The 14,787-nt window shown below is 38.1% G+C and overlaps 2 protein-coding genes across 3 annotated transcripts in view; one reads left to right on the forward strand and one right to left on the reverse strand.

The window, feature by feature from the left end:
• RCBTB2 (RCC1 and BTB domain containing protein 2) overlaps positions 1–7,401 on the forward strand; it is a 43,703-nt gene extending 36,302 nt beyond the window's left edge. For both annotated transcript variants that reach the window (XM_014868818.2, XM_014868817.2), the window contains exons 11-13: positions 339–475; positions 1,086–1,216; positions 3,788–7,401. In XM_014868818.2, coding sequence (XP_014724304.1) covers positions 339–475; positions 1,086–1,216; positions 3,788–3,928 — 409 coding nt within the window. In that variant the 3' untranslated portion in view covers positions 3,929–7,401. The remainder of the gene's footprint in view (positions 1–338; positions 476–1,085; positions 1,217–3,787) is intronic.
• A 1,061-nt stretch (positions 7,402–8,462) lies between these two features.
• RB1 (RB transcriptional corepressor 1) overlaps positions 8,463–14,787 on the reverse strand; it is a 72,261-nt gene continuing 65,936 nt past the window's right edge. The window contains exons 21-27 of the mRNA XM_014868816.2: positions 14,502–14,606; positions 13,370–13,483; positions 13,119–13,285; positions 12,211–12,241; positions 11,746–11,891; positions 11,450–11,499; positions 8,463–10,450 (exon numbers count right to left, since the gene is read on the reverse strand). Of these exons, the coding sequence (XP_014724302.2) occupies positions 10,377–10,450; positions 11,450–11,499; positions 11,746–11,891; positions 12,211–12,241; positions 13,119–13,285; positions 13,370–13,483; positions 14,502–14,606 (687 nt within the window). The 3' untranslated portion in view covers positions 8,463–10,376. The remainder of the gene's footprint in view (positions 10,451–11,449; positions 11,500–11,745; positions 11,892–12,210; positions 12,242–13,118; positions 13,286–13,369; positions 13,484–14,501; positions 14,607–14,787) is intronic.

Below are 14,787 nucleotides of genomic sequence, written 5' to 3' on the forward strand. Positions count from 1 at the left end.
AATGTCTAAGTTAATTGTAAACTTTTTCTGCTACGAGACAGGTAATAAAATTGATTGTTAATGTATTTAAGAAAATGGCATCAAAGCCAGATGGATAATCCTTGCAGATATTGTAAGTAGAAATGGAGCCTGCCATAAAATATTAACAACAAATAGAATTCTGAATTATATGTATCAGGCTTATAAGGCTTAAAGACATGAACATGTTCAAAGCAAGAAATCATCTGCTTGTGTATTTAGTCTGTTAGGACTGATCAATTTTTTTACCAACTTCTTGCTGCAGCTCATCTTTCAAGCTTAACTCTTTACAGTGTACAATCTTTGTTCATGTTTTGTAGGTGTGAACATTTCCGCTCCATACTCAATAATGATGATGAAATTATAGAAATGAGTGAATTTTCTTACCCTGTTTACCGAGCCTTCCTGGAATATCTGTATACAGACAACATTAGGCTCCCTCCTGAAGATGCAATAGGTATTTGCCACAAATGGAAATTACTCCAGATTATTGTTTTTGAGAGGTTGAATCTATGTGTCATTATAGAGTAAGGAAAGCAGGGCTTGTTAGTTTTAGTTTCATTAGCACTTAAACCTTGAGTTTGGCAGGTGTCAGGAAGAAAGGTTGCAGTAGCAAAGGAAACATGCCCAAGGAGAATGAGTGGTGGGCATGCAATGAGATCAAAGGTGAAAAGTTTTTAGAAAGAATTCATTGTGTCTTTTATTAAGAACTTTCTTTTATTTAGAAAAGCACTAATGCCATCCTGAAACTTTACTTGTTTGAGTAGCTGTAGCGATTTTTGATCCTGAATTAAAAGGGAGCTCTTCCCTGCATGAATTTAAGAGGATGCAAGTCAGTAATTGATGTCTAGAATGAGAACAAGAGAACAGAACACTTGCATAGTAATAAAATGGTTCCTTTTTTGATAGGTCTGTAGGGGACCTTAAAAAATGCACACATCATCTAGGGAAAAAAAACAGAGCAAGCCTTTGATTAATTCAGCCTAAAACAAAAGGGTAATTGATAATTTGAAGAGACACTAATATATTTTGCACCAGAATAGTCAAAGCTGTATAAATTTTCACAGGGCTGCTAGATTTGGCAACACTGTATAGAGAAAACAGACTGAAAAAGCTTTGCCAGCAAACGATCAAACAAGGCATTTGTGAAGAGAATGCCATTGCTCTTCTTTCTGCAGCTGTCAAGTACGAAGCTCAGGTAAGAACTTCTCTTCAGATAAACAGTTGTTTTCTGAGAAATGAAGTAAACATGACTGTATTTAGCTGATGAGATATGATTACTGTAATTTCCCTTTCTGGCTTAACAAATGTTTGTTTTCCCATTTTTAAGCTGCAAAATAAAAACTAAAAAAACCCCAGTTTAGTGTTTTCTTCCTGCCCTTTTTTACTTGCCTCTGTGAGTCAGGGTTCTTAATGTGCTTCCTTCCTTGTCATGTGGCATGGCAGGGCATGGCACGCAAATTTCTCACTGCCATTTACATCTCTGCCTTTGGATTTTGCCCTTTCACTCCCCGAGTTCTTCACCTGATCATTTTGTCTGCCAGTGACTGGTACAGTCATTCTGGTGCTGACTTTTACAGGCAGTGGGAGAAGTTACCTGTAAAGTCCCTGCATATTTACACTTGTGCTTTTATAAAAAAATCCACTTTTGCAGTACTGTTTACAATGAGTTATGCTGACATACAACAAATAACCTATTGCTAATACTCCCCCCATTTCCTGTTATCTGGTTTGCCTTTGATTCTGGAATGAGTCACTAGCACTCAACCTGTTATCCATGTTTTTTTGGTAAACAAATACTTTCAAAGATATCTTCCTTTTCTCATCTTCTTAGTGCTATGATGATTGTGGAAGTAGTGGTGGGTTTTATTATTCAAAAAGTCTGCTTGTGTATTTTAGATGTGGGGGACATTGCTATAAATACCTTTCGGGTATGGGAGGCAAGTAGAAAAAAAGAGACTGAAACAAACACTGAGTTAAAAATGTTGCAGCAGTCAGTGCTGCATGGAGATGGCAAACTACAGGAGATGAATTTGGGTAGGAGTTGCAAAAAGGAGGCTGGATGTCAGTGAGTTCTGTGCATCAACAGGGGATAACAAGAGGTTAGTAGGTGGTAAGATCACAAGCTGTCAGTTACAAGGTATTTGTACCCCAGGTATCAGAAACAGAGGGCAAATATGGCTGGTGCAAAGAGGAGTTGTGCTTTCAGTGTAAAGCTGGGCTGGGCTGATACAAGCTCAGCATAGCAGGGAAATCTCTACAGGAAGGCATGACCCAATGGTTTGGTTCTTTTAACAGCAGATTTTTCATTAAAATTTTATTCTGTATTTTTTCCTCTTACAAGATTTTCAACATTTTTGAACATCTTCAAAGCAGAAGTATTTTGATTGGTCTGTATCAGGTGGAGTAGTTAAAGATATGTTTAAGTGCGTTGTGATGTAGTAAAACTAGCCTGGACAAAGTACCAGAGTTCATAACACTTGAGACACAATAAAAGGGATTGGCTGGGTAACTAAATACATGTTATCCTCCTCTTCCTTCTATGATTCAGAGTTCAAAACATGTAACAGTTCAACACAGTTGTCAGATCATAAATGGGTTCCCCTGCCCTGGCTGCAGCTTGTGTCAAACTCAGGAATGTATTGTTGCCCTCCTCCCTACACCCACAGCTCAGAAAGGGATGGAAATAGAAGTGCAACAAAGATTTCTTTATCAAAGACATGGGGGTGCCCTCTGTCTAAGGAATTGGGGAATAAACCAGGATCTTCTAGTGTACTACATTAATATAGTAACTCCTAGTTTGAGAACCATGTGCAGTGTGTCAGGACTTCAGTAGAAAACTGCCAAAAGAAGGATTATGAAAGAGGCCTCATATTTTGGAAGTTTGAAAAGATAGAATTCTTTTTTTTTCGCTAAATGTGAACGTTGCAAATGAAAGATTATAGTGGTGTGTGACATGCCATTCACATTGTAAATTAAATGAAGACTGACTTGATTACTGTATGCATCTGTTGGGATTTAAGATGTGTGAAAATAATTTCTCTTATTCTCAGAAAATACGAAGAGTTTCTGCTACAGGCTATTTTAAAGCATATTTTTTCATATAAACTGTATCCAAAATTTAGCCTAATCATCTTCTATAAAACTGAATAAAAAAGACAGTAGTTTTTGAAACTGTAAAATGAGTGACCAGGATTCTCTATAATCTGTGGTTTTCTTCATACCAGCACCAGAAAAATTAGCTGCTGATAATTTTAACTAGCATAAAAGTTCACCCATCAACTGTAAGGCAGCTCAGGTTCTGACAGTACCATTTCAAAAGTCTGCTGAAACTAAAGGTGTCACGGTCTTTTATTTCCAGCATGACTAGCATATCTGCTGTTTTTCGCAGGACCACTACTGAGTGCAGTGCAGGGAAGACAAGAAAAGAGTTATTGATGCTCTAGTAGTTCTGTTTGGGGCCATTTGATGGTTTCACTTGTTGGTAACTTTTCTAATGAATGTGTAATAAATTCTAGTGCATGTGATGGAATTCTAGAGTTGATTTAGGTGGCTACTCCTATTTTCTCAAAGTGGGTTTATTTAATAGTTTGTATGAACAAATTTCATTCTATCATTTGTGATCTCATCAAAAGGATCAGAAAAGGGATTGATAATGGGAACAATCTGGTATATCATCTGCTAATTAGATGAGCAATTTGAAACAAAATAATAATGTTAGTAATTTTATCAGTCATTCATATTACAAATTATTTAAATTTTTTTCTAGGACTTGGAAGAATTTTGCTTCAGGTTTTGCATAAACCATTTGACTGTTGTTACACAAACTCAAGGCTTTGCAGACATGGACCATGACCTCCTGAAAAACTTCATTAGCAAAGCCAGCAGAGTGGGAGCATTCCGAAATTGAGTCTGACTACTACCAAGCTGAAGAGCACGTCCTCTTCCCTTCTGGAAATAATTTTCCTTTGGAGAACTTCTCCGTGGTCAGAATGTGCAATGGTTTGGAAGGAAAGTCTCAGTGTCCATCAGCTTGGGGAGTGTTTAGAAGTCCACTAACATGTAGGTTTTGTTGTAAGGATGGCTGCAGTGTAGATGTGTGGTGATTGTTCATTGCCAACAGCCAGAACTTAACACAAAAAATCTGATGTAGTAACTAACTACCCTTTCCCACTCAAAGTCAAGCAAACTAAGCTTCTCATTATCTAGTCTGTCTTTTTTATTTTAAACAGTCTATGTTTGGATTTTATGGGACAGTGACCTGTTTGCTGCTAAAACTTTCATAGTGTATTTTTGTCTCAAAACTCCGTTAATATGCCATAGTGGCTTCTTTTTATAATCCAGTGAAGGTATAAACTTGTTTTTCTGGACATATGAAAAAATAACATAAGTTCTTTAGGATGAGAGGCTTTCTGATTTGTAGGAGGGTATGTCTCACTAGGTGTTTATTTATGAGGAGCTTCAGTAGGATATTAGAGTTCTGAGTTACCAACACATCTTATTATTTAGCCAGAATGAAAAGGATCTCCCTTTCCATTACACCGGGCATGGTCCCTGGCACCCCAATGGAAGCACTCACCAAGTATGGATGTGCATTGTCATGCTGTGAGTTTTACTGCTAAGAAAACCACCTAGTTACAAACCCAAACAAGATGTCAAGAAAAGGAAATCTGCTTGAGGCTTATTTATTCCTGTGTTACTGTCTCTCCTCAGACAGATCAACTTCAGAAAAATTGAGAAAAAGGTGATTTTGAAGTGGTAACTTCAAATTAATTAAAATGTACGAGTGAACTGACATAACATTCCAGTTGGTGATAAAGGTATCTTGTCCAAATGTGGCATTTCAGATCCTCCTGTGGTCAGAGCAGAGAGGTGACCACAGCACTTCCCTTTCAGGGCTGTTCAGGAGAGAGAAGCTGCCCTCTGGACACGCCTCTCTCCCAGCACTGATCCTCAGTGGCTAAGGCAGAATAGATGCTTCATTCCTAGATGGCTGAAGTGAGTTAAGGTGAGAAGCCCACCCAGTGCTGCACAGAGGAAGGTTTGCCCTATTACACAAGATGTGGAGCTCATGGAGCATTTACTTGAATTTTCTAACAGGTAATTGTCAATTAACCCTGAGAATTTAAGATTTTGACTGAGTGAAATGACTTCAAGTGCCTTTTGTAGTATTTTACGATTAGGGAAGACAAAAAGCTAGATCAGTACACTAATATAATTATATAATAGTAGTCATGCAGCCTTCCTGCAGGTCCCTGCTGTGCCACAGCATCCTTAATGATCTTTTCTAATCCTCAGATGTGGTTTCTAAGCACTTAATTCCCTTAAATTATCACATTCTCATGTCTAAGGTGGAAAAATCTGTTCTTTACTATATTGAAGGCTCATTTCTCAAACAATCCTGTTCTTTGAGGAAGAATAGGAGGGAGAAGAGCAGCACATATTCAGAAAAGGAGTAGTGAGTAGTACCCTCTTCACCTCAGGCCCTGTGCATGTGGGTGGAAAGGTGAAGAAGGGAAGTAGCAGAATTTACTTAGGAAGAGGGTGATGAGCAAGTATTTTAGAAAATGCTGTGGTAAATATTTACTTGTGTTTCAAATATTTGCCTCAGATTCTCACTAGAAAGATATTGGGTCATCTACTGCTTACAAGCACATTCTGCCACCCCCTCAGCAATGAGTACAACTTCCTCCAGCAGCGTTAAGTCCGTTCTTAGCAGCTGTGTCAGTGTTTTGTATTCAAACAGAAGTGGTCAAAACCTTTCCAATACCTAATGCAGATTCATCAAAAACACATCTTTGCTGGGGGAGGAGATCAGTTTTGTAAATTTGTGCTGAGAAGCACTTGACACTAGCACACAGGCAGAGGTTACTGCAGACTGAAACAGTGTCATGCTAGGGCACAACTTTACTGCCAACCCTGTGTGCTCTAGCCCAGCACTGATCATACCAAAGCATAGACACAAGGGATTCTATGTAAGCCAAGGCTGCTTATCCCTGTTAAGCCTAAGATGCCAGATCTGCCTGGCAGCACTTCCTTAAAGGTAGCAGTGCACAGAATGAGGCTGTACAACCACATCCCAGCCTTGGGGCAGCAGCTGACACTGTCCCACCTGCCCCAGAGCATCACACTGGCACAGATCCAGTCTCACTGGGAAATGGAACCAGCTGGGCACCTCCATCCTGGTACTGGGTTGTCTGTGATCACTCCAGCTTTCCTAAGGTGTGTATTATGAAAAATCTCTCCACACTTTTCTGTTGTTTTACTCAGAAGAATCAAACAAAAAAATATAAATGTGAAATGATGAGGGGTTTTTGCCTCAACATCTGATCAGAAGCTTTCTCTGGCTCTCTGGGGACACTACTGCATGAAATGATAGCACTGGAGAGGGGCACCACTCTCCTCCATTAGCTCAATTTCATAACAGTAGTTCAGCAGAGATTGCAGCTGAAATGGCATGCTGCTTGCAACAAGACATTTTTGGCTTAATAGAACCAAATGTCTTTTTTTTCCAATTTACTTCCTTCCTGCTCATTATTTCCAACCAACCGTACACATTAAAGCCAACTTGCAATTTCAGAATAACTGACAAAGCCTATAATTTTGATAAAAAGCATCTCTGGACTGAATGAGGATGATTCTAAAGGTTCAATGTGTCAGCACTGGCTTTTATTCTGTATCATCTGACCTGGATGTGATAGTGTTACATTCATAGAAACATTTATTTTTTAAATTTGTTAATCTTCATTGCATGTGTTGAAAAAAAACACTCCTACTGGCTTAGGTGGTTAAATGTGGGTGCATGGATGTAAATATGCTTGAAACCCAAACATGGGAAATTTTAGAAGAAATTAGGGATGTGTTTTACTGTTGAGAAATAGTCTGCAACAACCTTGTGTTTGTGGATCTTGCAGGTTAAATACTTAATAAAGTACTGTTCTGTTTTAGAATACCACAGACAAAAGGTATTTATTAAAAAGCAAAAATCTGGTCAAGCAGAAACTGTGTCTGGGGTTTAAATAAAGAACAATGTTCTACTTTCCAGAAAGGAGTATGGAAAGAAAAAGAAATTACAGGGGTAGGGTCATTTGAAGGTTTTCCTAAATTACTGAAGCTAAAAGCCAGCACTGCATTGTCATCTAGTACTCACCTAGCTGTAGAGTTTTGTTACAATGCTTGGTAACTATGTAAACTGCTGTTTTTATATAACCCCAACACTTTCCATAGACTTTCCTTGTAAAACAAAGCATTTATTTGCCCCAATAGAGGCAGGATTCATTGGCCACCACCCAATGATGTAGAAAGTTTACACCCTGAACATAAATGGTTTTTTTGTTTCTATACAAACTTGCCATTAATAAAAATGCCATAATATTTAAAACAGTTTGAGTGGGATTTTTTTCCTTTCTTTTCAGTAAAAATGAAGAAAGTATGATGCTTGTAGACTGAACTGTGTGGGGGGGGGAAAAAATGTAAACCAGGTAATATTTCACAGAGGTACCTTGAAGGCTATTTGTGTTCTTCAGGAAATCACTGTCACCAGATAACACATCTGTAAGCTGGAGAATTTCTTAAAGTGTATTTCCACCGTTCAAAGAAATCAATGCCCTGGTGACTTAATAAACTATGATTAATAAAATGGCCCTCAGAACACCAATCATTGCTTCTTAAGCAAATGTATATTATGACCAGCTTGTTACATTTTAAAATATTTCAGCTTGTAATGTGTGCTGTTATCACACAGCCATAATCTTCATTTTTATCAAATCATAATTTGATACAGGTGTCTTCCTGCAGCCACTCCACTCCTGTGCCTGAAAATGTGCACTTCCACATTCCCTGTGGCTGTTGTGGTACCTGTGAGGAACATGCTGTTTATTACAGCCCCTCTGCACGAGCAGTGTCTAAGCACAAAACTCTTCACTTGCAAGTCCAAAGGCAGGGAGGAAGAGAAAAGCTGCCATAAGAACAAAGAGCATTTGGAAACACTGGACAGCAGGAAGAGATTAAGGTATAAAACATCAAAGGGAGAGGCTGGGAGACAGCTCATCCACCTTCACATGGCTACACAGCCAAGCCAATAGATTCAATTACCTTAAGCACCAATGGACAGAAAAGGGGCCTTGGATGGATGCAACTCACCTGACCTCCTCTTACAGCCAGGGCTTCAGCTTTCCACAGAAATTGATGCTTGGTATTAAGCATCTAAAATGGCCATCACATTTTGTGCCCAGCTTCTGCTGTGATTCCAAATTTTCTTTTTTCCTGGAACAGTTTCAGTATTCCAGGCCATTTTTAGTACAGCAAGGTCTTACTCTAAGAAAAGCACTGTCAAACACAGTAAGATTTCCATATCTTAAAAAAAAGCCAGTCGTTTCAATACACATTTATTTGGATCAGTACCATATGAAATCACCTAATATAAGAAAATCACTGACTATAAATCCTTTAAAAGCTATTTTATTTATCTTGAAAGGCGAGAAACTGATTAGTTGTATAAAATAATATTGTATATTTGATGCAAAGCCTTCAGTCTGAATAAAAAAAAATACATTGTCACAGTAAAGAAAGAATGAATCTGTTTAGATACTGGACTCTGTATCATCCCTGTAGCCAAAGGACTGCTCTAACAGAGCTTACAGTCAGTGCACCCCAATGTTAACATATATCCTGTCTGTAAAACTGCAAAAAGTGAGAAAATAAATGTAAGATACTCTGGAAAGTTCTGTGCATTTTACAGTAAGAAAGTTGAAGCCATATGGAGTCTAAAAACCCCCTCAATATTATTTAAAAATTAATTTACAGTTTTTGCTGCTATTAGAATTTTTAGTAGTTCTAGGGTTAGCTTTGAATCAACACAAGAATGGATCTTTAAAAAGCTTTCTACTGTAAGTACTCTAGGATCAGCTAAACAATCTGTTAATAAGCTACCTGGAAGACACTGGTTTAAAACACTGGTGTCATGAATAGCATGCTTTTCTACTGTACCTGTTCTTAATTTAAGTAGCTGCAAAAGCTAAATTTCATTAAAATTGGTAATTTTAAAGCAAAACAATTTATTTTCTTATATTTTAATCCACTGGAAATAAAACATGTGCTTCTGTTAATTGGCTATTTTAACAAAACTTTGTTGCTGCAAGAAAAGTTCCAGTATCTGATTCAGTAACTTACAAATACAAAAGATGAAAAAAGTATTGGATGGTTTTGTTTGGGTTTTTCGCTGGTTGCAACTGTTGACAAGCTGCCCAATTAACTGCCTTTTCAATAAAGTGAAGGCAGATGGATTTTCCCAACGTGGGTTCACCACGTTCAGGTTTTTGCAGATGCTGCAGTAAGGCCAAAGGGAGAGGCCCTGTACTTTCAGAGACCAGGCTGCTCCTACCTGGAACCCTACTGGAGACACTCAGTTTACAGCTATTTCTCAAGCTGTTTGGCTTGGCAACAATTGGATGAAAATTTGAAGAAATCAAGAAAATTCTACATCATTAGAATTTTGAAATCTCATGTGTACCAGGTATGGTTTAGGTTTGTTGTTTTGGTTTGGTTTTTTCCCCTTTTAATACTTGAGATTTCCCAAGATAAGAAAGGGCACATCAATTACTCTGCATATGGAAGAAGCTTCAGCTTCTGGAAAGATTCAGTGTGGGATTCTGGGATGAATCTCTATGGGATTCATACTCCATGAAATTCAAACTGAGGGACAGTGTCACTGCCCTCCAAAATGACACTGGGGTGAGAGCTGGGGAAGCAAAACTACAAAATGCTACAAAAGTGTTGGTTTCAGTAGTAAGGCTACAAAATGAGTTCACTTTGAATTCAGGTTGTACTCCTGAGGCAAGGCCCCTTCTCTGCAAGGCCCCCAGCTGCCGTCCAGTTTAATTTAATGGGAATTTGATGTGCTAATTATGAACAGAGACAGAAATCTTTGCACTAATTGGCCCACCATTTTCAAAATTTGCAAGTAATGAAAATCTAAAAATCGAATCTAAGAAACAAAATTAGTGCATTTCAAATCATTCTAGCTAATATTTTATCTTTAGACATAAAAAAAAATCAATCCAACAAGACTGAATTGGCTTAAATCAGTAATGCTGCAACAGGAAATTCAGACACTTTCCAAGACTTCTTAAAAATCCTCAAAAAATATATAAATTAAATTCAGTGGCTTAAATTGTATATATGCTACATCATAAGGCAAAGTATCATGGAAAACATTTAACAATTTAAAAAGTACAAATGCTTTCAACTAGCAGTTTGGAATAAAAAGCAACTAAAGAAGCAACTCTATTAATGAAGGCTGTAAAACAAAAACAATCTTAAGAGGGCCGGCAGTGCAGCCCCTGGTCCTGAGAAGAATCTCACTTTTCTTCACTGGCTGAGGTATCATTTCCATCATTCAGCTTCTGCTTTTGCATTCTTGTTCGAGTAGATGCTACAAGAAAACCCAACGAACAAAAATAATGGAATGCTGTCTTCACAATTACTTTGGACTGATGATTAGAGAAATTTGTAATAACACAAGGAATACAAGTACATTATTGTAAACAAACAGAATCCCTCATTATAGGATGAACATCTAATTTTGCGTTGTTTCAGCCATTCTTGCTCAATCTTACAGATCTTAGGAAATTCTTTCCACCTGTTCACTCCAATTCTCATTGTCTCTGTCCCCTCACTGTGTCCATTTCCATCCCCCAGGCAGGCAGATGGTCTGTGTCACATCAGGAATCTCACCCTGCAGCCAGGCACAGGCTGTGGGCTGAGCAGTGCCCACATCCCAGAGAGAGCCTGCCCAGGAATGCCTTTTCCTCTCAGTGGCACACACCAACACCACTGGACAGGAGACAGAGCTCTCCTTCTTAACCTCTGCCACAAGGAAACACCAACATTTTCCTCCTGCCTTAAAATAAAGGAGAAGTGCCTGGATCCACACTCATATCTATCTTGATGAGGAATGTAAAAGTTTTTAATGGGTAAATCTGCTCAGCTGCAGAGCTCAGATTCTCAGAGTGAGAATGCCTGGCCAGGCCAAGCGTGCTCCTTCTCATGAGTGGAAAATACAACTTAGATGTGGGGTTGGGGCTGTTTTACTTTTCATGAGCTAGATTTGAGTTTCATTTCAAAACAGAAAAGTGATCCCATAAGATCTGAAAGAAATGCTGACCCACAGTACAAGAAAAAGCAGTCTCAGACATTCTCCTATAAAAGCAAAGCAACAAAAAACCTACATATGGTTTTCCTGTGTACATTAAATTTCCATTTTGTAATCTGAATTTTCAAGATTAATTGCAGCAAGTACAAAAGCTAAGCAAGCTACCCAAATTACATCAGTGTTGAGCAATGTTTTCATCTGAGTCAGCCCAACCTTGGATAAAACAGTTTTATCCAAGGCACTCAGTGCTGTGCAGATAATGAGAAAAGTAATACTCACTCATTTCCGCAAGCTTTTGTTGGAACTTGGATTCCTGGGGTAGATGTTTGCTGCAGAAAGAAAGCATAAGGTTAAGTTAATAAAAATAACTTTTTACTTTCATAACCTAAACTTTAAACCAAGGGGACTCGCTTCTGACATCAAAGCATGTAATGGAGGAGCTTCCATCTCCCATTTGATACAGCTGCTAAAGCTCGTGCATTAACATAAAATGGGATATCAGGAAGAAGTTAGGATGAAGGCCCCAAGAACCCAATATGTGCAAGATCTCTGTAAAGTCCAGGACAATCTCTCACCTTCCATCTGCCTCGTCTTGCCCCTCTATATCGAAGCGCAGCCTCTTCAGTGGCTTTGGGGCAGCAGCACCAACTTCTGCACTGCGCTTCAGCTGGCCCTCACTGTTGCACAGCATCTGGTTTATTTTTTGAAACTTTTCAGAAGTCTGAAGCGACAAGAAAATAGGAAAGAATTGCCAATAAATCTGAAACCACTCCAACTTTCCAGATTATCCACAAAAAATGAGGAGTTCTAAAACTCTGGAGTTTTAAGAACCCTTATCTTGTGCCAAAGCAACTAAAATAAAATGCAACATATTTTGAAGGTGAAGTCTGGATATTTGAAAGGACTTAACAGAACTTCCCTATAATTACTGTATTAAATCAGATACTTCATTGGTCTGCTCTAGAGATGTGATCAGGCTATCCCATTTCTCCATAAGTTACATGCATTTAAGACCAGACATCAAAGATGTTAAAACTCACCCCAAATGATTCTCCAATTGACACCAAAATTCTGCCAAATGAAGAAGAGAAGTTTAAGCTACATTTAGCAATGACAGAAGCATCGACTAATCTGCACAGGTTAGCACAAGGCATTAACAAGGTCTCTTCCTCTCTCCCTCTCTGCATTAACAGTGCAAATCCGTATTACTGTGTTGAGACATTTCTCTTTGAGCCAGTGAATGATGAATCACCAAATGAACTGAATCACACAGACAGAAATGAAATTGTGGCTTGAAAGAATCAGAGGCCCCCATAGTCTGTCCTGTATCAGCAGAAAGACCCTTCAGTGCTGGGTACCCAGACAATCATCCTCTCATCTCTACCTTTAGGTGTTTGCTAATCAAAGTCATGCAGAACTTTAACCAAAAATACAAAGTAACATTTAAACTTTTGTGCAGTGTGACTCACTTGATCCTCACTTGAAAAGCCACTGGAACCTGTATATTTACTCTCATCCTCATCTGCTAAGAACTAGCAACCAACAGTTTTAAATGTTCTGTTCAGCCAGCTAAAAAGCCTTTTTTTTGTTGTTGCAAAAAAGTATTTTCCCTTTAAAGAAGCTTACAAAGCTCATCTGTGTCTTTCAGCAGTCTCATGCAGGGTCATAGCCAACAACATTTAAGCAACCAGGTCAGGAAACTCCTCTCTTTGGTGGGAGGTAAAAAAAAAAAGAGAAAAAAACCCAACAAAAAACCTCCTTCAGCACAACAGAAAAGCACTGAATAATGAATAAAGATTCCAAATACAGGACAAAAAGTATTAACCAGAAATTATATCATAGCGACAGACTACTGAGAAACTAGACTGTGCAGTTTTCCAATTTGCTTCCAATTAAAATCCCCCGAATACCTTAAATTCAGTCAAAGAAATGCTTGTTAACAACGTACCTAGACCTTGGAGTCATCTTTGTGGGTGACTGAAACCCATCAGAGAATTTGTATGGGCTCTTCAGAGGTGAGATGTAGATGTTATTGCCAGCAGGGACACGCCGAGGAGAGTTGGAAAACTGGTAAGGACTGCGAGGAATGTGTGGGATAGGTGACAGAGTGGGAGGCTATAAAAATAACAAAATAATCATAAGGTTTTCTTGCCTGCAAATTTCTAGTCTATTGAATAATGAACAGAGCTAATGGCTTACCCTGCTGGAAGCATACTGCAAAATGTTTGTTTTCAGCCTCTGCATAAACACTAAGTTGTAAAAGACTATGATGGAGTCATATTGTTCTTCCCGGATAAGAACACGTTTGAAAGTCTGCATAAGGTGAGAAAATTGTATACAGATTAAAAAAAATTAAAGGAATGAAAATTTACATTTGACAAACTCATGAAGTCACTCAAAGTCTGTCTAAGATTAAGAGCTGGATGGTACATGGGTTGTATGCAAGCCATTGTAACATCTCTGAACTGTTGGGGATTTTTCCAAATGTATTTGAACACCACTACAAGCACCTACTTCATTAACTGGCACAGCCCCTTGGTGTGAACACAGTTCTAACATTTTCCAAATTTAAGAATGATTTGTTTTCACACATACGTGTCAAAAAGTCTAGACTACTGTGCATGCCTTGGAAGGCTAAAAAACTCATTACTGACCTGATGGGGATAAAATAGTTCTATAGGCTTGGAGACAAAAGTCTGGAGTTTAGCCAAGATCCACAAATACACTGAGAAATTCTGCTACTGAGAGGATGCTACAGTTCCATTAACTGGTGAGGGTTTTTCTATTGATTTCATTACTGTGCTGTGCAAAATTTCAGTACATTAAAGCTCCTGTGAAGAAAGGAACTTCTTCATGTTAGAATTAAGCCTGAAACTTTAATACATACACATCTGTTTGATACAGAGCCATATATCTCTATTTGGTATCAATGTTTCTGTTGAAAGCTTCTGTGGAAAGTCATCTGTTTCTCTTCCCTTAATGCTCCGTGGAAGTTAGACAACTCATATAGGAACTTGTGTTGCTTTTGAAAAATCCTGTTAACTCTAGACATAAATTTTTCATTTAAACTCCAAATAGAATGATAAATCAATATTTAGTATCTCTCAAAAGATGGAATGAAATTTGTTTTCTGACGAGAGTTACCAAAGTATTTATGCAAGATGTTTAAAGGAGATATTTAGTATTAGAGTCAGTTTTCTCCTCCACAAATGAAGATGTAGTGAAGCAGAAGTTTTCTTTTGTATGTTCAAATGTACTTGCTTTTGATTTCAGGGGAAAATAATTAGTTTTAAGACTTTTAGGGAGGAATAACATTTAAGAACTTCCATACCTCTTGATTTGTGTTGCAAAGCTCCTTGTATGCTGAAACTATTATTTTAAATCGGAGATCTACATTCTTTACTTTGCATATGCCATACATAGAACACATCATGATCTATTAAAGAAACAAGACAAGATAACTGAAAATGCAGAAAATTAATTCAGCTTCTTCATTTCAACTTAAGAAATAGCTTTCTATTACTGATTGTGCTCTATAAACTTGCAGACAACTCAACCTAGAAAGAACTTACAGAACATAACATAATGCTACCTCCATTTCTATGTGACAAACAACT

The sequence above is a fragment of the Sturnus vulgaris genome, chromosome 2, assembly GCF_052056855.1.
Source record: "Sturnus vulgaris isolate bStuVul1 chromosome 2, bStuVul1.hap1, whole genome shotgun sequence".
Classification (NCBI taxonomy): domain Eukaryota; kingdom Metazoa; phylum Chordata; class Aves; order Passeriformes; family Sturnidae; genus Sturnus; species Sturnus vulgaris.